The sequence below is a fragment of the Carlito syrichta genome, unplaced genomic scaffold (assembly GCF_000164805.1).
Source record: "Carlito syrichta isolate Samal-C Ts95f unplaced genomic scaffold, Tarsius_syrichta-2.0.1 Scaffold302587, whole genome shotgun sequence".
NCBI classification, from domain to species: Eukaryota; Metazoa; Chordata; class Mammalia; order Primates; family Tarsiidae; genus Carlito; species Carlito syrichta.
Window position 1 is genome coordinate 423,528 of NW_007246683.1, and position 25,657 is coordinate 449,184.

Here is a 25,657-nt window from a genome sequence, read left to right on the forward strand (position 1 = left end):
AGACATGAATAGACACTTTTCAAAAGAAGATATACGGGCAGCCAACAGACACATGAAAAACTGCTCAGCCTCACTCATCATCAGAGAAATGCAAATCAGAACCACATTGAGATACCATCTAATTCCAGTAAGAACAGTCATCATTAATAAAACAAACAACAGATGCTGGCAAGGATGTGGAGAAAAAGGAATGCTCCTACACTGCTGGTGGGAATGCAAACTAGTGCAACCGCTTAGGAAGACAGTGTGGCAATTTCTGAAAGAACTGGAAATTGACCTTCCATATGACCCAGCAATCCCCCTATTGGGAATATACCCGGAGGAATTCAAATCATTCTACAGAAAAGGTACCAGCACACGTATTGCAGCTCTAGTCACAATATCAAAAACATGGAACCAACCATGCTGCTCATCAAAGCTGGACTGGATTTTTAAAATGTGGCACATATACACGATGGAATATTATGCAGCCATAAAGAAGGACAAACATATGGACTTCACAGCAACTTGTATGGATTTAGAGTCGATCATACTCAGTGAACTATCACAGAAACAAAGAACAGAATACCATATGTTCTCACTCATAAGCAGACCTTGAACAATTATAATACTATAAGAAAAGAATTGGCAGTAGTGGGAAACTGTCAAGGGAGGGAGGTGGGTCTGGCAGTTGAGGGAAGCTGCTGGGGAGGGAGGGGCACACCTCATCAACACAGCTACCTGCATAATCAACGTTTGTATACCTAACCCTGAATTGTACCCCACATCTGTATTTTTAAAAAAAAGAAAAAGAAATGCAGGAGAATTAGAATAGATTTAGAATTGGAATAGATTTCAGTCTATTAACTGAAATCCAGACAGATCCTGTCTTAGGAGTCAACTTATAACTCTGGAAAGCATGTTTTTTCTAGAAAATGGAAAGTTCAAGCCGGTCACGGTGGCCTGTAACCTCAGTGCTTTAGGAGGCAGAGGCAAAAGGATTGCCTGAGCCCACGGGTTCAAGGCTAGCCTGGGCAATTTGGCAAGACTTCATCTCTACAATAAGTCAAAAAAAGTAGCCAGGTGTGTTGGCATGCGCCCGTGGTTCCAGCTTACTTAGGCTTAGGTGGAAGGATCGCCTGCACCCAACAGGTTGAGGCTGCAGTGGCCATGAGCATGCCATTGCACTCCAACCTGGGTGACAGAGAGAGAGACTTCAACACTCCCCAAAAAAAAGAAAAGAAAGAAAATGCATGTTTAGTGCTCCTTTTTTAAAAAGCTGTATCTTTTTGCAAGTATTTGTAACAAAAACTCTTACTTATCCTTGTGCTGCTTATTCATTGGAGTCTTTTCCATTCTCTTATGACAGTATTTTATGTTTCTTTAATTGCCTTAGATTTTCTTAGGGAGTTAACAGGATTATTTAATATGACTTCTGCAGCATGGACCAGACGTTGACTTACTATGATAATGGTTGAAGAGAAAAGTGCACCAAGATTAGGTGAGCTTTAAATGAATACATGTATATTCTTCTCTAAGTTTGAGAATACTATTTGCAAGGGGGAGTTATTAATATGAAGAAAGTAAGCCCTGTTCTCCCAAATACCAATTAAATAAAATACCTGCTGCCCATTCTGAAGGTACAGATGTGAAGTTTAGAAAAATAAGTTGTATGAGGGCTAGAACCACAAGCAATGTGTTTACCAGCAAAATTTTTTGTTATTTTTGTTCTAGAATTTATAACTTCTTAAATAGTGACAAGAATGTGCAGTACTAGTAAAGTCTGGAAGATGTGTGTTGACTTTAAAGCAAGAATCTAGAGTTTCCATCAGTCATAACTTTCAGAAGTTCAAAACAGAACAAAAAACCAGACGCAAGTCCAAGTGAGCAGTAGTTCAAGGAACAATGCAGAGTGAAGGCATCCCACTATTCACACTGGTTGCCATGGTGCTGTTGAATTTCCTGAATCCATATTGGGAAAGCATAAAGTCTCCTTCGCTAGGATCTTCTCTGAAGAAATTCTTGGTATTTCTGCACCGAATCTGTAAGTCAGAACTAGCCCACTAGTTTTCTGATCTTTTGAAGGAAGCAAAGAGAGACCTTGTTAATCACTTGTCTCCTTGGTAGTGTCTCTTTCTAGACCCAGCTCCACCATCATGCCTGGAAATCTGGGGCACAGCACTAGCAATCTTGACCCCTCAGCCTGCATGCATCCCGCTAGGTGGTACACTGCCTGCCTTCGGTGGGTATGCCCTGCTAGTATGGAAATGATGTGTTGGAGAAGGCTGTCTAAATCACATCAGAGTGAAATAGGCAGGCGTGCCTTTAAGTCCCAGCTCTAACATTTAATAGCTTCGTAGTCTTGGTTTTAGGAAGGTTCTTTAGTCTGTCTCAGTCTCAGTAATAGGGTAATATTAACAACTTCTTTGTAGCACGGTTGTGAGAATTAAATAAGATTCATTGAAAACATGTATTACTCATGAGTAATACATAGGTACACAGTTAATATGAACTGTTTTTGCTCTTTCACTAGACTAAGAGAGAGGAGGGACTGTGTGCCTTCATGTTTGTACCCCAGACGTCTAGCACAGTGCTTAGCCCATGCTTGTCATTCCTGTCCCTGAACTGTGCCACAGAAAGAGAGACTCTGAAGCATGAATATTTAAACCAACAACCAAGGAAGCCTTCAGTCGCTCACATTCTTTAAGATCTATTTACTTCAACAGTTGATCTACTGTATATAAAGCCTCTTATTAAATTATAATTCACTGTGAAGTCTTATTTTGTAAGAGTTGAATATATCATAAAGACTATGACTGTGTAAAAGATTTAACAGCATCTGTGTGTGTATTTAAAGAAGCTAGCTCTTAAAGAAAATTCATTATTCTGAAAAAGTGGTTTAAGGGTTCCTTTTGTAAAAGGCATCATGTAGGCCATTTAAATTCGTTTTTAAAATTTCTTTGGAATACACTGTAAATTACAAAATTCTTTATTGTGAAGAATCCTACATTTTATAGTTATTAGAATGTTGTAATTATGAGTAATAATATTTCTGACTTATTGAACTATGATAATTGGTTTAACATTGACAGAGCATTCCAAACAACCTCTTTTGGTCAATTACTTTGATGTTGTGGTTTATTTTGTCTTATCATTTTGTTGAAGAGAATACATCATTCACTCTTTGGTAAAATAAATGAGTTTCCCAGCAGTCAGTGTGTAGTAAATACAGATCCTGTTCCATTCTGACCTGCACTTCACTCCTTGCTTGCTTTTACAGTATGGGTGAAAGAGCAACAGCCTAGACACACAGGAGCTTTTTGTTCCATCTTTAGGCATGTGGACTGCATATGCCAGAGCCTTGAGGTTGAAAAAAAATGAAACAAAACAAAAAAAATTGGAGTTTCTTTAGGACTCCTAGCTTTTGCTAATTTCTAAATAGCAAACTTTGATCTGTGATTCTGGAAGAAAAAAGGGAACTATTTTAGATACAGAATATAACAGTTTAAAAAGCCACATGAAAAAGTTCTTAGCCGGGCTCGATGGCTCAGCCTGTAATCCCGCGCCTTTGGGAGGCTGAGGTGAGTGGATTGCCTGAGCCCATGGGTTCGAGACCCGCCTGGGCAGCGAGACCTCATCTCTACAATAAATCAAAAAGTCAGCTGGGCATGGTAGCGCATGCCTGTAATTCCGGCTACTCAGAAGGCTGAGGCGGAAGGATCGCCGGAGCCCAGCAGGTTGAGGCTGCGGTGGCCGGGAGCGACCACTGCACTCCAGTCTGGGCGACAGAGTGAGACTCCAACTCAAAAAAAAAAAAAAAAAAGTTCTTTATGACTGTAGCATCTATGCAGAGGGACAACTTCCTTGCTTTATAAATTTTACATGCTTAGCATTTTTGCACAAGAGCTTTAAAAATGTTATTGCATGGCATATTTATTAAAAGGTATTGGTGAATTAATATTAATAGAAATAAGAAAACAAATCACCTCATCGCTTAGTAGATGAGTGATCTCTTCCAAAATTAGTTACTGAGTGAAGATTTTCTGTTTTAAGCATATAAGAAATATCTCAAAGCTTCTTCATGAAGAACATACTCATATTTCACCCTCATTAGGATTAGAAATGCCATTCCATTGTGCTTGGGGTGTTGCCAGCAGACAGCTTTCTGGTGGAGAGCACACTTTCATGAGGCTGTCACAGCCCTGCCTTTACAGCCTGTGACCTTGCCCAGCGTTTAGGTGTCTCAGCCTCACCAGCAGGCTGTGCTGTGTCAGCTAAAACAACAGAGGGCAGCTTCTCTTGGTAATGCTGCACTGTTCTGTGATCTCTTTATAGTCAAAGGAGGGAGGTAAAAGACTTAAGATGTATCAAGTACCAATTATTTTTCAAGGAATCAGGCTTGGCACTATATGCATTGTTTAATCTTTATAACAAGTCTGTGAAGTAGGTTCTGTTATCCCCATTTTACAGTGCAAGAAACAGGCTCAGAGCATTTCATTTCTCCTCGAGTCAGGAAGCAATTAGTAAGTGGAGAACCAGGATTCAGACTCAGTTCAGACTCCTAAGCCTACTTCATCCTGTAATTTTGTATTGCCTTTCCCTATTCCGTGTCAGATTGTGTTATTTGGGAAGTTTAAGTGTCTGTATTAAATGCTCATATCCATGTGCATTAGACTAGCTAGTGTATAATAGATTTGAACATGGCTGTTACTTGTTTTCTTTCAGTTTTAACATAAAATTGTTCCTACCATATAGGCATTTATAAAAAATTACCTTCACCAGACAAAGTGGTCAGTAAGTACAAACTGAATTTTCTAGAATATTGAAAACCTGAGATAAGATCTGAACCAAATAGCATTTTAAAATCATTGACTCCTCATTTTTCCCTATAAAACTAGCATAGGAAAGAATGCTAAACTGTTTAAGAAGAAGCAAGTGTCAACTTCCATTTAACTTTGTAGCGTGATCTTTGCATGTTACCTCGTTTAATTTGCACAAGCTCTTTTGCGGTGTATTAGATGAGAGAAGGGCTTCCTCTGTCATGTCCCATTTTGTGTCCTTGGCTTGAGGGAATGAATCACTGTCTCTAGAGGCTGTTGCCTCCAGCTCTTTTCTGTCCAATTAAAGTGTAGAAACGTGCTAGTAACATTTGCAGTGTGCCAAAGAGAATTCTTTTTTTAATTGGCCTTCTACCGTAGGCCACATTTCCAAGTATGTCACTTACTAATACTTAGAATAATAGTGGCAAAATATTGGAGAAGGCTGCGTGCCAAGAATTCTGCTTGGTGATTTTTAAACTGTGTTAGTAATTCTCACTTAACTTGAGGAACAGCATTCTTTTCTCCGTTATACAGATGAGGAAACTAAGGCCACATGTCTAGTGAGTAGAGCAAGGATTCAGACCTGAGTTGTCTGACTCCATGTCTGTGCTCTTACTCCTTAATTCGTATGCTACACTCCTTGTTGCTGCATAAACCCAAGTAAGAAATATTTCCTTCTTTCCCCTAGGGACTCCAAAAGGCAAATCTGAGACCAGAGATCATTTGCATTTTATCAACAGTTTCATTTTATCTTTTTTTAACTCTAAGTTTCTTTATGTGCCTTGAAAGTCTACAGATTCCTATTTTTGATTAAAGGATTTGGTTTTTTTTATTATAAAGATGTGTGTACAGTTCAGGGTTAGGTAGACAAACGTTGATTATGCAGATACCCTTGTTGATGAGGTATGCCCCTCCCTCCCCTAGCAGTTTCCCTCAACTGCCAATCCCACCCCACCTCCCCTGACAGTTTCCCACTACTGCCAATCCTTTCTTATAGTATTATAATTGTTCAGGGTCCGCTTATGAGTGAGAACATATGGTACTCTGTTCTTTGTTTCTGTGATAGATCGCTGAGTATGTTCGACTCAATCCATTGAAGTTGCTGCAAAGTCCATATGTTTGTCCTTCTTTATGGCTTCATAATATTCCACTGTGTATATGTACCACATTTTTAAGGATTTGAATGCATATCAGAAAAGTAGTGAAGAAATTTAAAACAGGAATTCTTAGTGAAGCTTTGAGTCCTTTTCCATTGGAAGTGGATTCTGGTATTTCTATTTTCCCCATCTATGTTTTATAAATGTATACAGCCTTTTATACCAGCAGGTAGGTCTATGCATGTTTATTAGAGTAGCAGTATGTGATATTTTGGTAATTCTATATCCTGCTGCTTAAAAAATGTATTGCATTGTGATTTAAATTTCATGTTTGCCTTCACATTCAGTGATTCTCACAGCCTGGTGAGGTTGAGGTACCAGGTACCGTTAGGCCATTTAACACACATACAGATGGAGGCTCTGCTCACATGCCCCTAAATGTATGACCACACACCTTGGCCCGCTTATCCCCCACAGTGTGCTGATTCTTCAGCAACACACCTCTTCTGGATGAGTGCCTCTCTTTTATTTTTATTTGCTTCAGATAAATCACATTTTAATATAATATTTTTAGAAATTAAAGTTAATGCAAAGAAATCTGAGGCAAACAAAATATCAGAATTTGGAATAAAGACATGATCTGGCAGTGCCATATTGAAATATTTGGAGCCTGAAGTGAAAGGAAAAATGTGCACTCCTGATTTTTTTTCCCCAGAACATTAATTTTTTTTCTAGCGCATTAAAGTACTTGGAAAAAATATCAAAAATTAAAAATAGGTGTATTAAAACTTGGCATTATCCTAAGTTTAAGTATTTTATTTATACCAAAGTCAGAATTTATTATAAGTTTACTTTTCTGACTTTAATGGAAGCAAACTCATAAAAAACTTTTATTAAAATCATTGTGCATTTTAAAAATACATAAAAACTTGTATACAAGGTGCACATTTTTCCTTTCCAGATTGTATGATCTCTGTTCAGTGTCATTTTCCACTGAAGTTTTTATATATTTATATATATATAGTAAAGTGGTTACCATTGAGATGCAGATGAACATATCTGTTATCTCACATAGTTACTTTTTTGGTGACACGAGCAGCTAAAATCCACTTATTGGCCCCAAATCCCTAATACAATATAGTTGATCAACTTCAGGCATCATGTTGCACAGCTTGTTCATCCTGCCTGTCTGCTCTCTGTACCCTTTGGCCTATATCTCCTTTTCATCCCCCACCACGATGACCACTGCTTCGTTCTCTGGCTCTGCATGTTTGAGCTTTAAAAAAAAAAATTTCAAGCCAGGCTCAGTGGCTCAGCCTGTAATCCCGCGCCTTTGGGAGGCTGAGGTGAGTGGATTGCCTGAGCCCGCGGGTTCAAGACCCGCCTGGGCAGCGAGACCTCATCTCTACAATAAATCAAAAAAATCAGCCGGGCGTGGTAGCGCATACCTGTAATTCCGGCTACTGGGAAGGCTGAGGCGGAAGGATCGCCGGAGCCCAGCAGGTCGAGGCTGCGGTGGCCGGAAGCGGCCACTGCACTCCAGTCTGGGTGACAGAGTGAGACTCCAACTCAAAAAAAAAAAAAATTTCATATATAAGTGAGATCGTGTGATATTATCTGTATCTGGCTTAGTTCACTTAGCATAATGAATGTCCTCTAGGTCCATTCATGTTGTGGCAAATGACAGGATCTCCTTTTTTGAGGCTGAATAATATTTTGTTGTATATATATACCACATTTTCGTTATCCACTAATCTGTTGATGGGCATTCAGGCTGTTTTCATATCTTGGCTTCGGTGCAGATATGTTTATAAGGTGGTGATTGTATCTACTTTGGGTATGTATCCAGAAGAGGGATTCCTGGGTCATAGGCAGTCCTGTTTTTAATTTCTGTAGGAACCTCCGTACTGTTTTACATAATGGCTATCCTTGTCTACATTCCAACCAACAGTGTACTAGGATTCCTTTTTCTCTCTACACCCTTGCCAACATGTGTTATCTCTTGTCTTTTTTACAATGTCCATCCTTACAAGTGTGAAGTGGTATCTAATGGTGGTTTTGATTTGCATTTCCCTTATGATTAGTGATGCTGCGTACCTTTTCATATACCTGTTAGTTACTGTTATATCTTCTTTGGAAAAATGTCTGTATAGTGTTTAGGATCTTCGCCCATTTTTAAAATCAGGTTGTTTTTTTGCTATTGAGTGGTTAGAGTTCTTTATAAATTTTGCTTATTAACCTCTTATCAGTTATGTGGTTTGCAATTATTTTTTCCTGGCTCGTAGGTTGCCATTTCATTTTTTAAATTGTTTTCTATGCCATGCAGAACGCTTTAGTTTTTAGCTTTTTATTTACTTTTGTTCTTGTAGCCTGAGCTTTTCATGTGATATCCAAAAAAATCATTGCCAAGGCCAATGTCGAGAAACTTTTTTCCCATGTTCTCTTTTAGGAGTTTTAAGGTTTTAGGTCTTACATTTAGGTTTCTTATCAATCTTGAATTGATTTTTGATATAAGATATCATTCTTTTGTGTGTGGAAATCCAGTTTTTCCAGCACCATTTTTTAAAGAGTCTTTTCATTCCCCATTGGGTTCTCTTGGTACCCTTGTTGAAAATTAGTTGACTATATATGTTTATCTTTATTTCTGGTCTCTATTCTGCTCCACTAGTCTGTTTCTGTTTTTATGTTTGTACCATACAGTTTTAAGTGCTATAGCTTTGTCATATAATTTTAAATAAGTAATGAAATGCCTCCAGCTTTTACTTTCTCTATAATTGCTTGTTCTATTTAGGATTTATTGTGGTTCCCTATGAATTTTATGACTCTTTTTCTTATTTCTGTGAAGAATGCCATGGGAATTTTGATAGAGATTGCATTAAATCTGTATATTACTTTGAGTAGTATGGACTTGTAAACAATATTAAGTCTTCCCATCTATGAACATTGGATAGCTTTCCATTTAGTTGTGTCTTCTTCAGTTTATTTCATCAGTGTTCTGTAGTTTTCAGTGTATTAAATTTTCACCTCCTTGGTTAAATTTATTTCCAGATAAAAGATATTTATATATTTTTATGCTGCTGTAAATGAAGTTGTTTTCTTGATTTTTTTTCTCTGCTAGCTCATGTTTTAGAAATGCAGGACGCTATACATTTAAAAATTTATAGACATGCTACTGATTTTTGTAGATTTAGTATACTGTAACTTTACTGAATTTATTTATTTCCTCAAATAGTATTTTTGTGGAATCTTTGGGACTTTCTCGCTTTCATTTTTTACATGTTTACAGCTTGGTTAAATAACATAGTTATTCTCTTCTTGAATCTGTGTACTTTATGATTTTTTTCTCTTGAGTCTTAGAGATTTTTTTTTTCTTTTTGGTGTACTGCAATAAAGATAAACTAAAGAATTCATAAATGATGCCGAGGTAGCTGGATCACTATTTGGAAAAAGAGAAAGTATTAGCTGTACTTTTTATACCTCATATAAAAATAGATTTCAAAAAGACTAGGAATAGATTAGGGGAAAAAAACAAAGAAAGAAATCATATAAACACTAGAAGAAAACATGGGTGAATTCTGCTTTAACCTTGGGTGTAACTGAAGAAGTTGTTTTTAACTGTGACTCAAAATCCAAAACCAATTTTTAAAAAATTGATAAATTGACTCATAATGACTTCAGAATTTTTTCACACGACAAAATACACAATCAGTAAAGTCAAATAACAACTGACAATCTGGGAGAAAATATTTGTAACATACACCACAGACATGGGACTAATGTCCCTAATATAAAGGACTCGAAAAATGAGGGCCAGGTGCAGTAGTAGTTCACTCCTGTAATCCCAGCACTTTGAGAGGCCAAAGTGGGGGATCACTTGTGGCTAAGAGTTTGAGACCAGCCTGGGCAGCATATATATATATATATTTATATATATATATATATATAAAATTAGCCAGTCATGGTGGTACATGCCTGTAGTCCCAGCTGTTCAGGAGACTGAGACAGAAGGATCACTTGAGCCCAGGAATTTGAGGCTGCAGTAGACTATGATTATGCCAAGTACTCCAGCCTGGACAATGAAGAGAGGCCCTGCCTCTTAAATAAATAATAAAATGAATAAACAAAAAAATGGACAAAATACCAAAAAAACTGATAGAAAAATAGGAAAAAGACTAGAACAGACAGTGCACAAAAATATATATAAATTTCGCTCAGACATATTTTTTAAATGTTCATACTCATAATTAGAAAAATGCAAATTATAACAATTCTGAGACACCATGTCTCAACAATAAGAATGGCAAAAAACTTTGAATATGATGCATTTTTCTTCCTGTTGGGAGGTTGGTGCTGTCATACATTGCTGTTGGGAATGTAAATTGGTATGACCCTTCAGAGGGAAATTTGGCTTCCTTTTGGTAACTGGGCCAGAAGGAGGAGGTGATGTCAACTCCCCCTACCCTCTCCCACAGGAATCTTCCTTATCTCAGCGTTATATTACTGTCCTTCTCCTTTTCTGTGACAAAGTATCCAGAGCCCATCTGTGAACCTTAAGATTTTGCTGCAGCCTCTCTAATCTCAATGATCATATTGTGTTACAGTGATCCTTTTTCATGTGTTCACATCTGTTAATGTACTGTCTTCATATCTATGTCCCCAAGGCCTAGCATAGTGTCTAAAAGGTCCTTAATGGGTAAATGGATTTTCTTTTGAACTGTAAATGAATCTGCAAACCTCCTAATTTAGCTATCTGGGCCTGTCTTTCCTAAGTTGAAGAAAGACAAGGAAGAAAAGATCTTCTGCCTATTTCCTGTTTTCACAAGCAGAACGGTAGGAAACCTTTTGGAAATTGTGTTCTTGCTTAAGAGCAGAGGGTTAGCAAGGCTGCTGAGGACTCTATTGTTGTCTTCTGTGACAATAAAGTAGCCCTACTCAGTGATTGCTAGGAGTAAAAAGGAGAGCTGGTGGAACATTCCTGGGTACATGGAAAGGAATGGCCTGGACATTTGAAAGTGTCTCTGCTGCCTGTACTGGCTGGAAGTCTCCCTCTGGACTTTGAGCCTATTTCTCACTGAATCCTCCTGCAGTCTGCTCCCCCCATTGCCCTGCCACCTGTGGGAAATTTCTGAGTTCTGCCTTTCTGGCATTCTTGTTCCTGTTGTACACCCTTCTTTTGGGGCCCCTTTCTTGCCTCTTTTCATTCCAAATACATACCCATTCTAGCCCCTGCTCACTGGCCCACAGGTTGTGTCCACCCCACCTTCACAACTCACCAGGGGATAGGATTTGGGTTCTGTTTCAAGTCTCCCGCATCCTGCAGCCACAGGGCAGTTCTGATTATTCCCAAGTCTGTCTGGCTTCTAGCCCAGCAAGGGCCTGATCCCTAGGACTCTCTCACTCACCTCCTATCTTTCTGCCCAAGGGAAGTGAGACAAAGGAAATCTCAGTATAGGGTATTAAAGAAAAGACTATTCAGTGACACTTGTTAAAGCATGGTAAGGAAGACTATCTGAGACCATTACCGTGCATGCCCAGGGTCTTGCAGTGGGGAAGAGAAGATTGTGCCAAATACAGTGTGAGCAAGTGGGAATTTATAGTCAAGGTGTAGGATGAGGGATGGTAGATGGAAAGTTACTAAGGGAATATCAGGAGTAAGAGGGGATTCTGCCTAAGCTAACAGAATTCTTGCTGAAGATAGGCCAGGGTGACCAGATATCACCTGGGGTATGGTGGAGGAGGAGAAATCCAATCAGATGTCCTGAGTGTGGGATTCTTGCTAAACTGACTTAGCCGGGTTTTTTTTAACTAAAACTGGATTTTGAAGAAAGACCATAGCTGGACCTAGGAGAAGGTTTAGCAACCTGATAAAAGTTTGCAAGCAAAGAAACTGTCAAAAGGCAGAAGAACTAAGCTTGAACCATTCACTTACCTTGTATAACATTTTTTATGGAGAAAAGTGAAATTAAATGACCCATGGCAAACTTTCACAGAATTTTTATGCGGGAAGGAAATTTAATAATATTTTAATCTAAGTTAATCTCATTTTACAATTTAAGAAATCAAGATTTAGGTTAAGTAATTTTTCTGCAGTTATGTTTTCTAATGCGGAATCTAATATTGTAGCTGACATTATTTCACACTCAGAATTAAACCAACAGAATATGAATTTTTGAGTATTTCTAATATTATGTATTGAATTTTATATTTCACATTGTAATGGTGCCACCTTACAGGAATTACAGCACTTTTCTTTCTATTCCAGATTTAGGTAGATCTCGAGAACTACAGTATGTCTATGTGGATAACAACATTCACCTGAAAGGATTGCCATCTTATCTGTACAATAAAGTCATTGGATGCAGTGGGTAAGGCTGATTTCCCATTTTGAACTCAAAGATAGATGTACTACTTTTGATAATTCTGTTCAGTTTTGCCTTTAGCCTTAATTTGCTAAATCAAGTATCCTTAGGAATTAAGAACATTGGATGGTCGGGCTTGGCGGCTCAGCCTGTAATCCCAACACTTTGGGAGGCCGAGGTCAGTGGGTTGCCTGAGCCCACGGGTTCGAGACCCACCCAGGCAACTTGGCGAGACCTCGGCTCTACAATAAATTAAAAAAAAATTAGCTGGGTGTGGTAGCAAGCAGAGAGATCACCGGAGCCCAGCAGGGCAAGTCTGCAGTGGCCGGGAGCGTGCCACTGTACTCCAGCCTGGGCGACAGAGTGAGACTCCAACTCAAAAAAAAAAAAAAAAAAAAAGAAAGAAAGAAAACATTGGGCAAGCAATTTAGAATAGTGTACATTGGATTTAGTTCATAAATTGTTTATTATTTTTTGATCTAAAGAAAAATGAATCCATATGTACCTTTTTTTTTTTTTTGCTATGGAAATAAACAGCTTTGTTTGTCCCCCCAGTATTATTGAGGTTTAATTGACATGTGAAATTGTATAGATTTAAAGTGTACATGTTAAGCCGGGCTCCGTGGCTCAACCTGTAATCCCGCACTTCGGGAGGCTGAGGTGAGTAGATTGCCCAGGTGGGTTCGAGACCCACCTGGGCAACTTGGCGAGACCTCATCTCTACAATAAATCAAAAAATTAGCCAGGCGTGGTAGCGTGCGCCTGTAATTCCAGCTACTTGGAAGACTGAGGCGGAAGGATCGCCAGAACCCAGCAGGTCGAGGCTGCAGTGGCCGAGACCGGCCACTACACTCCAGTCTGGGTGACAGAGTGAGACTCCAACTCAAAAAATAAAAAAAATAAAGCTGCTGGGCACAGTGGTTCATGCCTGTAATTTCAGTACTTTGGGAGGCCGAGGCAGGAGGATTGCTTGAGTTTAGGAGTTAGAGACCAGCCTGGGCAATATAACAAGACCTTGTTTCCACAAAAAATTAGCCAGGCATGGTGGCATGCACCTATAGTCCCAGCTACTCAGGAGGCTGACGCAGAAGGATAACCTGAGCCCAGGAGTTTGAGGCTGTGGTGAGCCATAATTGTGCCACTGCACTTCAGCCTAGGTGACAGAGTGAGATCCTGACTCAAAATATAAAAATAAATAAAGTGTACATGTGGTGATTTGATATACATATACATTGCCATACATAGCATAAGCACAGCTATATCAGTCATACAAAGTGGAGGAATCAGCATTGATTTAAAAGGTTTGCTTTCTCTGAACTCCATTGCAGTGACAATTTTACTACAGTAACAGCCGTAGTATCTAGGGTTCTACCAGCTGGAAATATTTAGAACTTGACATTTTGGTCCCTCAAAATAAATCATGAAAACAGATATTTCTGTTAATGGGCTTTTATTTTCAGAGCAGCTATCTTTCTTCTCAGTCAGGCTTTTAGAAAGATAGCTTCATCTTCTCCTGCAGTGCTGGCACAGAACCAGTATTTCCCAGAGTGGTCTGGGATTAAGACAAAAGCACTTGACTACCAGGACCTGCTTTTAACTGGCCTTACTTTCCCCACTACAACAGCCAAATACCTTTGAGTCTACCTAACCAGCGTGTTTGATTCTCTCCCTCTATCTGCAACATCCTGCATAACCTGGCCCATACTATAAGAAGAGGGCATGACAATGAGCTTATACATAGAGGACAGCCATTCCCTGTTATCACATCATGGCTCCAGAGGATGGGCAGTGAGCTGTGATTGCTCCAGAGAGGGCAATCCTAGGTGTAATGTCCTTCCCTTAGGAAAAAGTATACAAGTGTTTCCTTGGAGCAGCCCTAGATGAGTTCTGTGCCTATATAGGATGATGAAATCCAAGCTGAGAGATGTATTCTGTATTCCATAAACTTCTGTGAAGCAGAAAGAATAGGTGTTTTTACTACTGCTAAAATCACTGTAAATTATTACTAGTGATTTTTCTACTGCTGATTGTCATAGCTGTGATGCTACGTAGTCATTAATTCTAATGAGTTCTTAAAGAATCTCTAATATAGCCTCATTCTTCCAATGGTGAGTAAACTGTCCCCAGTCAGAATTTGAAGGCACCCTTTCCCACACCAAAACCTTCAGAGACTCACTGAAATGTGACCTTAGTCTACCACAGTTAAGATATAACTTTTCTTTAAGATAGAGCCTTCTACTTTGATGTTTAGATAGATGATATTGACTGCCAGAAAGTTCTGCATGTGCTGTGTAGAAAGGTGTTTTTTAATCTTTAACTTGGTATCTGGTAGCAGTGGTAAGGAAATTTATGAGAACTCCAAATCTTTGAAAAAAATAGTAGGGAAAGATATATAAATTATTAGCTGAATCTCTACATTTTTATTACTATTAAGGTCTTCTTTTGTTAGTAGTAATAAAGAAATAAATAAAATTGTTATCAATAGGATACTATCAAACAGCCAGTTTTCTAAATTAGTAGTATTGGGGGGGGTCTAAGCAGTTCTGCTTACAGATGGACCATGATCCAAAAGGCCAAGTTTATTCACTCTAGATGGCATCATTTCACTCCATCTCCATATCCACTTCTCCCCTTTCCTTTTCTTCTTACTTTAACCTGAAAAAAACTTTTTTGCTTAAGAGTAAGGTACATCTATAGTGGGCATGTAGATGGCATAATATACTTTCTGGTGGATAAAAGGTAGTTATTTGGGTGCTTTGGTAGGGGAATTTAAATCAAGTCTTTACTTTTAACACATTTTAGGTGAAATAATAAGTGAGAAATACTATTAATTACCTTACTAAATTATAGACATGTTTGGAACATGTATATGGCACATATCTCAGTGGCCAGATGATGTCACTATTCGTGTAGCTTCTTTGGGGTTAAATGTTGAATGGCAGCTCAGTAATTGCCAGCTGAGAATTATTTCACTTCATTGTGAACTGAAGCATATCTTGGACCTTCCATCCCTCCTTACTAATAGTTCACTTCATTATTACTCTTTTGCAAATGAGTGACACTTGCCTTTCAAGGCAGATACCTTTCCAGCCTTCTCTCCCACTTCCCGTTCTCTTCCAAGTACCCAACACTCTAACCAATGGGAACTATTGGATTAACCATGCACCCTGTGCAGTCACAGAGCTGAATCTCTGTTCATGTTATTCCCTTTCCCTGGAATATCATTACCCTAGTCTGCGTTTGTAACAATTGATAATAATAAAAAAAGCATAGCTGTAAACATTGCTTAACGTTTGCTGTGTACAAGGCAGTATGCTTATTGATTTATCTGCATTATTGTGCAAAATTCTCCCAGCAACCTTTGTATTAGTATTCTCATTTTAGAAATGAAGAAACGGAAGTTCAGAGATATTAAGTAAATTGAGGTCATAAAGCAAGGTGGCGGCAGAGTTATTGTCCGCTTCATTGTCTATACTTAAAACCTCTGTGTGTTGTCCTCGGCCTCCCTCTTCTTTGTCTAGGATCATGACTAAATGTACGTTTGAGCTTTTCAACTAGATCTTTGATATTTAGTTTCTGATTCAGCTCACAGTGGTTGGCCATGGAATAGCTGAAATGTTCTTAACTTGTATGAATTCTTCCTTTGCCTCCTGCTTTCTACATAGCTGCAACTCCTTTCCCAGTGTCATAAAATACAGAAGTCATTTAATAAATGTAGCTTAAAATCAATTTAATGAGATTCTTACATCCAGTAGTGAAAAATAGAAACCTCTGTTAAAAAAAATTGTTAAAGGGAAATTAGACTTTATATAACATAAGGATCCACTTATTTTTTCATTTTTTAATGTGAGAACCTTTTCAGTTGTTTAATCAGAAATCTACTTTTTTTAATTATTGGAGATGAGGAAAGCATTAGAAAAAAATTAGATTTTTATTTGCTAAGCTTTTGTTATCTATCCTGTTAAATGATTGGGCAATGTTCATGTAGCTTTCATCCATAATTGGGTTAAGAAGCAGCAGCTTTTAAGGCAATAACAATGTAAAGTAAATACTCACAAATGACTTTCTTTTCATGCTGCATTTTCATTGTTTTGTGTTTTTGCCCAGAGTTCTGATACTACAGTGTGCTTATAAAGTTTGGAAATGGGTAATATTATTTCACCATGTACATTAGTCAGGGTTCAGCTCACATGATTGTGGGGATTGGTAAGTCCCAAATCTGCAGGGCAGGTCTGCAAGTTAGAGAACCAGAGAAGACTTGATGTTCAGCTTAAGTCCAAAGGCAGTCTAGAGCTGGAATTTTCTTTTCCTTATAGAACCATAGTCATAGCTCTTAAAGTCTTCAACTGATTGGATGAAGCCCACTCACATTATGGAGGGCAATCTGCTTCACTCAAAGTTTACCGACTTAAATGTTAATCTTATCCAAAAAAAGAATGCCTTCACATTGTCATCTAGACTGGTGTTTGACCAAATATCTGGACACTGTGGTCTTGCCAAGTTGACACAAAAAAGAGAAAAATTCATTTGACAGATGACCATTATTTTCCTAAATGTTTCCTTAAATGTGGCCATCCTGTTGGATAACCACACACAAATATTTATAATGCCTTCTCTAACATACTTCTTGGTCCTAAAACTTAAGGACCTACACGAGCTCCCAAAAGTTTCCAAGTTTCTGAGTAACTTCCTTTTCACACTCCTTAAATTCTAGTGGGAATAGCTGCTTTTTACTGCTGTTACTTCTATACCCCTTTTAGTACTTAACAGCCTTTTTTACTGTTTAACACTTTTTACAATTTTCCCTGTTCAAATTACTGGTGTGGTTTCTATCTCTTGGCTAGCCCCTAACTGATAAAATAACCTTCTGGCAGTTTGCTGAGAGTTTGCAGTTGCTGGTTATTACTAATCCATTTTCACAGATTGAGATCTTTCAAAGTTAGGCTTTAGTCCCTGAGATGGCCTTTACTCCAAGGGTGATAAATCCCCCTTGTGGAGGTGGAGACAGGGATTTATCAGTCTTCCACCTTCTTTCGTGGACTCTAGACACCAGTATTGTTCTTCTAGCTCCATTAGGCTGTCAAATACTGTTCAGCTTCCAAACAGTCTTTTCGGTAATTGACAAACACCCTTAGCAAAGCAGCAACTCCCAAATGCCAATTTATCCTTTAAGTTTCTGTCTTTTCCTGGATCTTGGCTCCATGATTTTTTCCAGAATGCTCTCTGAGACAACAAAGCAGATATGTTATCCAGCTTTTTATATTGTCCTTAGCTGGTTACTGTTAACATCGTTTGCTATCACAAGTAAGTGGAACTTCCTTTATAAATCTTTTAATCTCTTTTATATCTGTGGTGTTAGTCCTTTTTTGTTCTAATGTTGTGTATTTTTAGTTTCTCCCTTATTTCTTTAATTAGGACATGCTAGGAGCATTTTTTAGTATTATTTCAAATAACTGGTTTTTAGTTATATTCATCCTTTCTACTCTGTTTCCTTTTCATCAATTTCATCTCTTACTTTTTAAAACCTCTCAGCTTACTTTCTACTTATTTTGCTTTGGTTTTCCTAGCATTTTCAAAAGAGTTTCACTGATATATAATTGACATACAGTACAACAAATTTCACGTGTTTAAAGTATACAGTTTGATCAGTTTTGACATATGTATACACCTCTAAAATCATCACGAAAATTAAGATAATATATATATCCATTACCCTAAGAGTTTCCTTGTGCCTTTTGGTAATCCTTCCCTCTTGCCCCTCTTCCCATCTCTAGGCAACTCCTCATCTGTATTGTCACTGTAGATTAGTTTTCATTTTCTAGAGTTTTATATGAATGAAGTCAAAAATATATACTTTTTAATATGCGTCCTTTTCCTCAGTGTAACGTGTATCAATAGTTTATTTTTTTATCCACAGTGTAACATGTATCAATAGTTTATTTTTTTATTGCTAAATGGTATTTCATTACATGACTGTACCACAGATTGTCTCCATTTGCTTTGTAATGGACACTAGTTTTGGTTCTAGTTGTGAGTTTTATTGCAGAGAAAGCTTTTATGAACATATGTAAATATTCTTTAATGGACCTGTGCATTCATTTCCTTGGATGAAAAACAATAAGAAAATACAGTAAGTGGAGTAGCTATATCATATGGCAGGTTTGTGTTTAATATTTTTAAGCAACTGCCAAACTTCCTGAAAGTAACTGTATGATTTTACAATCTCACTGGCAATATGAAATTTTCAGTTCTTCCATATCTTTGCCAGTACTTGGAATGGTCAGTGTTTTACGTTTTATTCATTCTAATTGATTTGTAGTGGTATTTCATTATGCTTTTAAATCGCATTTCCCTAGTGATTAAGAATGAATTTGTTTCCATGTTGCCATCCATATGTCTGCTTTGGTATTGTATTTGTTTAAGTATTTTTCTCATTTTTTTAAATTGGGTTATTTATGTTCTTCATATTAAATTTTGAAAGTTCTTTTTAGAATCTGAATACAACTTCTTTATCATATACATGCTTTACAAATATTTCCTCCCAGTCCATGGCTTGTCTTTTCATTTCCATGACAGGGCCTTTCATAGAACAAATGTTTTTGATTTTAGTGAAGTTCAGTTTATCAATTTTTTTCTTCATGGTTTTTGCTTTTAGTGTAGCTCAAGGTCACAGAGATTTTCTCCTAGAAATTGTATGAGTTTAGGTTTACATTTAGGCCTGTGATCCATCTTGAGTTCATTTTTGTGTTTGGTATAGTTATAATTGAACTTCTTCACATATGACCATCCAGTTGTTCCTTTGATTGGCTCTTTTAGTTCTAGTTTCTTTACGTGGGAGCTATGTGTGTAGCATGTTGCTCTTCTATGCAGTAGTAAGTTATAATTATTGCTATAATGACCTTTTCTGTCAGTACTAACATTTATATCAGTTCTTGGCTGGTTTCAATTGTATGATTTTTCTCCTCATTATAGGTCATACTTTCCTGCTTATTGCCAAGTGTGATACTTTTTTATAGGATGCTACATGTGAATTTTACCATGTTGAGTGCTGGATATTTTTGTATTCATATAACTGTCTTAATTTATGTTCTGGGACACAGTTAATTGGAAACAGTTCAATCTGTTTGGGTCTGGCTTTTGGGATTTGTTAGGTGGGAATGGAATGGTGCTCAGCCTAGAACTAATTACTCCCCATGCCTGAAATAGCACCCTCTGTTCCTCTCCTCATTGCCCCTCAGGCTATGAGAGTTGAGACTGACTGGTGAGAACAGGCCAGTTCTCCACTATGTGTGAGCTCTGGGCACTGGTCCCTGTAATCCTTTCAGGTGGTTCTTTCTCCAGCTTCAGGTAGTTTCCTCATATGCCTCATATGCATGTGCATGTGAGTCCTCATCTGGATGCTCAAGGAGGACCCTCTGCAGATCCCTAGAGTTCTTTCTCTGTGCCTCTCCTCTGAGGTTCTCTGTCCTGCAAACTCTAACCACTTTGGACTTCCTGAACTCTTACTCATTCTCAACTTATAGTGCCTACTAGGCCGTGACTGTGTTCTTTTTTCCTGAATCTCCTCTTCTCTTCAGTCAGGTCTCTGCTCAAACATCACCTCCTCAAAACCTTTCTTTGGTTATGCTATCTAGAATAATACAGTTCTCATTCCCCTTTCTCTTGTGTATTACATTTTATCGTCTGACTCTCCTCACTATAATAAGCCCATTTCCAATTTTGTGTATGTTCCTGTCAGAAATGTATGCTCATACGTACCAAATAAAATACAGAATTTTTACAAAGGCGTGATTCATAAGGGCTCCACTACACAGCAATGAAAGCAAATAAACTACAGTACACGCAGCAACATGGATGAGTTTCAGAAATCCAACGTTGACAAAAGGAACCAGCCACAGAATACTTAATGCTATTCAAAAAAGACCAAACCAAACAACAGTGTTAGAATTTGGAATGCAGGTTCCCTGTGGAGTATGGATTTTGCTTAGTAGCAGGACCCAGAGCAGCCTCCTAAGGTTCTTTTTCCTGGCCTGGGTGGTGGTTAATGTGTTCATCTTGTGAAGGTTCACTGAGCTATACAGTTGTGATTCATACACTTTTTTATATGACTGTGAACATTTTAAAATAATGTTTTAGATATCTTAAAGTCTAAAATAGCTGTAAATATAATTTATTAAAGAAAAGTAAACATCATTGTACTGATATGTTAATAAAAACATTTGATGGATTCTACAGCCATTTGTGATATATTTTTAACTAAAATATTCTTCATACAGGATAAATAAAAAAGAAATTATTTATCAAAAAGAAGAGAAACCTTTATATTAAATTATGATGTAGTCACATTGTTGCCATTAAAATCAGGAATAAGACAGGAGTGAAGACCCACTGTCACCATCATTACTTAGCATCATATGGAAGTTCTGACTAAGGCAATAAGTTGAAAAAATTGAATAGATATTAAAAGTACTGGAGGAAAAGAACCAAAAAGGTCTTTATTTATAGATGGTATGCTTGACTATATAGAAAATCCAAGATATTCTACCAAAAACAAACTTTCAGATTCATAAAATAATTTAGCAAGGTGGCTAAATATAAGATAGCATACAAAGATGAGCCATTTTCTTTTTGCCTTCGATAATTAATTAGAAATAAAAATAAGGGGAAAAAAATCCATTCACATTTGCATCACGGTTGTAAATATTCAGTAATAAATTGCAAAAGAAAGGTCCAAAAATCTATATAAAGAAAATTATGAAATTTTTATTTTCATATAAAACAAGAGCTGAACAATATAAGCAAGGATGCCATGTTTCCCAATGTCAGATTAGCTGTCTTATCCAAATTAACAAATAAATCAATGTTAATTCTAATCCAAATCCCTAGAAGGTTTGGGGGAAATCTAGATTAAATGATTATAAAGTTCTGATATAATAGTAACTGAGAATTGCAAGAAATAAATTGAGCAAGGTTAGGACAGACTTATTAGATGATAGAATATAATAAAGCAATTTTAATCAAACCAATGTAGAATTGACATAGAAGTAAACAAATACATCACTGAAACAGACCAAAGATTTCAGAAATGAATGCAAAGTACATAGGAACTTAATATGATAAAGAGAACATTTCAATTTAGAAATAAGTGATAGTTTTATTTAATCATGCTACCGATGTTATTTGTCCGTTTGGAAGAAAAGAGCTGAGTCCTATTTCATCTCATGTAGGAAGAAAAACAAATATATAAATATTTGCATGTAAAAATAATACAATAAACATACTAGAAAAATCTTAAGGATAATATGAGGGGGGACTCCAAAAAACTGGAATTATCTTTTGGAGAGCAGGCTTCCCCTACTAGGTAAGTATTCTAGGAACCCTTTGGCATCAGTGTACCAGCTAGTGTTGTTTGTTTGTTTGTTTGTTTGTTTGTTTGAGTTGGAGTCTCACTCTGGAGTGCAGTGGCTGCTCCCGGCCACCGCAGCCTCACCTACTGGGCTCCAGCGATCCTTCCGCCTCAACCTTCCAAGTTGCCGGAATTACAGGCATGCGCTACCACGCCCGGCTGGCTAGTGTTGTTTTGAGAGGCTGCATTTGGCTTCAGTGAATTTTTTCTTTGGAAATTCTTTGATCGTGTTTGCCCATTTCATGATGGGTGATTTATGAGCACTGCGCTGAGTGTTCAGCAGTTTTTGATCAAAAAATGGCATGTCCCTCCCATGCCTCATCCTCCCTATTCACCTGATCTCACCCCCAAGCAACTTTTTTGTTTCCCCAGATGAAAAAATCCTCAAAGAAAAACATTTTTATCAATGTGGAAGAGGTGAAACAAAAAAACAGGAGAAGCACTCAGAGGCATCAAAATTGATGAGTTCAAAAACTGTTTTGAGCAGTGGAAAAAGGGTCTTGGTTGGTGTACTTAGGTGACAAATTTAAACACGAAGAAAAAGTACACAATTTTTTATAAATAAATTCCAGAGTTTTTTGGGTCCTTCCCATATGTGCTCAGTCTTCACATTAGGGTAACCCTCTTAAGGAAATCAGAAAATGGAGATGCCATGAAGGAAATTAGTGGATAAATATTACATCAGAAAAGAATGACTACTGAATGGGAAAAGGCACTATTTGCGAAGTTAAAAATATATATATATTTTTGGAAATAAATACCTCAGTACATATGACAAAGGATTGTTACTGCCAAAATGAAGGTTTCTACACATTGATTTTTTCATTCAGTAGAAAATTAGGCAAAGGATGTGAATGGAAAGTTCACAGAAGAGGAAATGCAAATGGCCAATAAACATAGCAAAAAGTGATAAAATTCTTTAGTAACCAAGAAGACGATTTTCAGCAATCAGATTATCAAAAGTCTAAAATGACTGTTAACATCCAGTTCTGATGATGATGTGGTGAAATGGATGCTTTCTTAACAATCTTTTTGGAAAGTTCTCAGGCATTTAAATTTTTCAGTTTTCATGGCCAGCGATCTCAGTTTGGAAATTTTTTTAAAAATCTCTGTGTAGGAATGTATGTAAGATTTATTATGATGTTGTTTGTGCATTAAGAAGGAAAACTTGTAAAAAGCCGGGGTAAACATAGTGACCAGGATAAACAAAGTGAATAGGTTAATAAAGTGTAATTAATTCATCATAAAGAACATTATGTAGCTATTAAAAAGAACCTTCTAACTTTATCTTGATTAACCTGAAGGATTACATGAGCAAAAGCACATTACAGAATTATGTTATGCTATTTGTTGGAAAAAAAACAAGGGGAGAGGGAGGACCTATCTGTCTATACTTACCTGATCATAGAGAAAAGAGTAGAATGATAAACAGTGAACTGACAGGCATAATTACTTTGTGGAAGGTGGAAAGAGGGTTTGACAAGGGAAACTTAGAGGAAATTGTTCACTCTTCTTCATTTTCTAGATTGTTCGGCTTGTAACAATGAACATTTATTATTTTTATAATTTAAATTTACAATATTAGATTGTTTTAATAACTTTAAAAACAAAAGAATTCCTGGGTAAAAACCAGAACTCCTATGATCAAATCAATAAAAAATAGCTCTGTATGAAAAAGAAGTGAAATTTGTCCAGCCCACATCACATATGACTCACTTTCCTGCTTGTGAAATTTAATGACATTTCTATTTAAAACAGATCAAACCCACAGATTATCAGTAGTCTGAAAGAATGAATTACTTGCTTTAGGAACTTGCAGAGAAAGCCACTGGCCTCTTACTCACAATAACTATCCTATACCTCTTCTACTTATCTCAAGTTCTCACTTTCAGGACCCTAATGACTTCCCCATTCCTGTTTCCTTCTGTGTTTGGGTTTTCTTTACCTCTTTGCTACCAGTCTCTCCCTTTTCGCCATATTGTGGCCAGATAGTTTTGTAAAATCCGTCTAACATTCCCTGTGAATTAAAACCATCTTACTTCAGCTAATAGGCGGTCTCCTCCCACCTTTTCATATCCTGTATCCCTTTTTCCAGCTGCCTTGAAACCATAGACCTCACCATATTCTTTCAGGCTTCTATACTGCTGCTGCGCATGCTGCTGTTCCCTCTACTTAGAATGCTGAAACATAGATTTCTTCATTTCTTGCTGGTGAAATCGGTTGTGTGCTAAGCCACACACTAACTTATCTAAAATCTTCCCAAATTTCCTGCACAGAGTCAATCATTCCTTCTCTGCCTCAACATTAGAACAACTGTATTATACTTATTCCACCAAAGGAAGGGGGTCATCTTCGTTTTTTAAATCTAAGTAGTTTCACTGATTGGTACATAGTAGATACTCTGGAAGTGTTTTCTGATGGAGAAAAAGAATGAACAAATGAAGGAACTTTTCACAAAGTATTCAAGAGCTTCTGCCTTCCAGTCCTGTGCCCTATGCTTCATTGCCTGTTTCTGGTCGAGGTCCGTGATATTATCTCATGTTGTGTTTGGAGAGCCAAGATTTGTTGGCACCTGTTTGTTGTTAAGGAAGAAAAGTATTGAGGCATTTAGGTTACCCAGTGGTCTCAAACAAGTAGAATGGAATTAGACTCCTGAGTTCTGGCCACCCTGCAACTGAAGGAACACAGACATCTCTGCCTTCTGGATGAGTGGCTCTAGGGAATAGGGCATGACTTGGCTTATTCAACATGCCAAGAAAAGTTTCCCCACAAGTTTATGGAAGGATCCAATAAAATTATCTTTCGCCATTTAAAATCTGTATAGATCCTAAGAAGGAAAATTCCTTTAAAGTTTGTCCTTGCTGGAAATAATGGGTCCTCAGCAATGTTTTAGACTAAGTTCCAACTGATGAGTTTAGGTGTCTGAGCCAAATTTTATTAAGGAACCCAGGAGAGCATCTGTTCACTTTGAAAAGAATTCTGGCAGTTCGGCAATGTCATAAATTTTCAAATGTATATTTTGATTAACACATTTCATTGGCACCCATGTTCTTTTCCTTATTGCTAGTGCTACTGTGATGTGTGTCTTTCTGCAGCTGTGGTGCTCCCATCCAAGTCTCCGAGGTGAAGCTGCTTTCCTTCTCATCAGGGCAGCTAACTGTTTTCCTCCCAGCTGAGGTGAAGGCCATAGGGACGGAGAATGATCATGTCCTACCTCTGCAAGAGCTGGCCATGAGATGTCTATATCACACCTACCATAGCTTCCTAAAAGGTAACTGGAACCTTCCTTTTTTCTGTTTCTCATTCAGTGAACATAAAAATTCACTGCCTGAATTTATGCTGCCTGTTTTGGTTTTTGTCTTAAAAATGTTTTTAATGTGGTAAAATACACTTATCGCACAACTTACCATTTTATCCATCATTAAGTATACAATTCAGTGGCATTAAGTACACTTACATCATTGTGCAATGGGATTTTTCTTACAAGAAAAATAGTTTTGGTAAAAATATTAATAAAAATTAAACTAATTCCTTTAGCACCCCTTACAGAAACAGAGAAGCATTTGTTAAAATAGTCTTTAGTTGCAAAGGACAGAGGTTAAAAGTTAAACTCTGTGACCTCCATGAAGGAAACGGGTGTTTGGGAATGCGTATTTGGTTGAAGTGAAAGGCTGTCAGTGGTGAAAATTTGGAAAGATCTTATCCACAAAGCAAAGTGGGATCCCTTTTCCCACAGTGCTGGTTTTTGCCTTGCCACCTCCACACATCTGAGAAAATGTATTTACCTAAATGAAAAGAAATATCAGGAGCCTTTGGCAGCATTACACAGCACGCCAGCTCATTTTGGAAAGGATTTGGCAATGCGTGTATTTTGTAGGTATTGTGGGTGTATGTCTGAAATGCTTTAAGAAAGCACTAGGCAGTATTAATAAGAAAAATACATTTCAAGTGTTTTTTAAAGCTGCTAAATGTTTTTGTCTTTCCTTTAAATTAAAA

The 25,657-nt window shown here is 37.4% G+C and overlaps 1 protein-coding gene across 4 annotated transcripts in view; it reads left to right on the forward strand.

Annotated features, from left to right (window-relative positions):
• The window catches only part of LRRC28 (leucine rich repeat containing 28), a 139,828-nt gene that overhangs the window by 93,419 nt on the left and 20,752 nt on the right, over positions 1-25,657 (forward strand). For all 4 annotated transcript variants that reach the window (XM_021711800.1, XM_021711798.1, XM_021711799.1 and 1 more), the window contains 2 exons: positions 12,159-12,261; positions 24,757-24,932. In XM_021711800.1, coding sequence (XP_021567475.1) covers positions 12,159-12,261; positions 24,757-24,932 — 279 coding nt within the window. The remainder of the gene's footprint in view (positions 1-12,158; positions 12,262-24,756; positions 24,933-25,657) is intronic.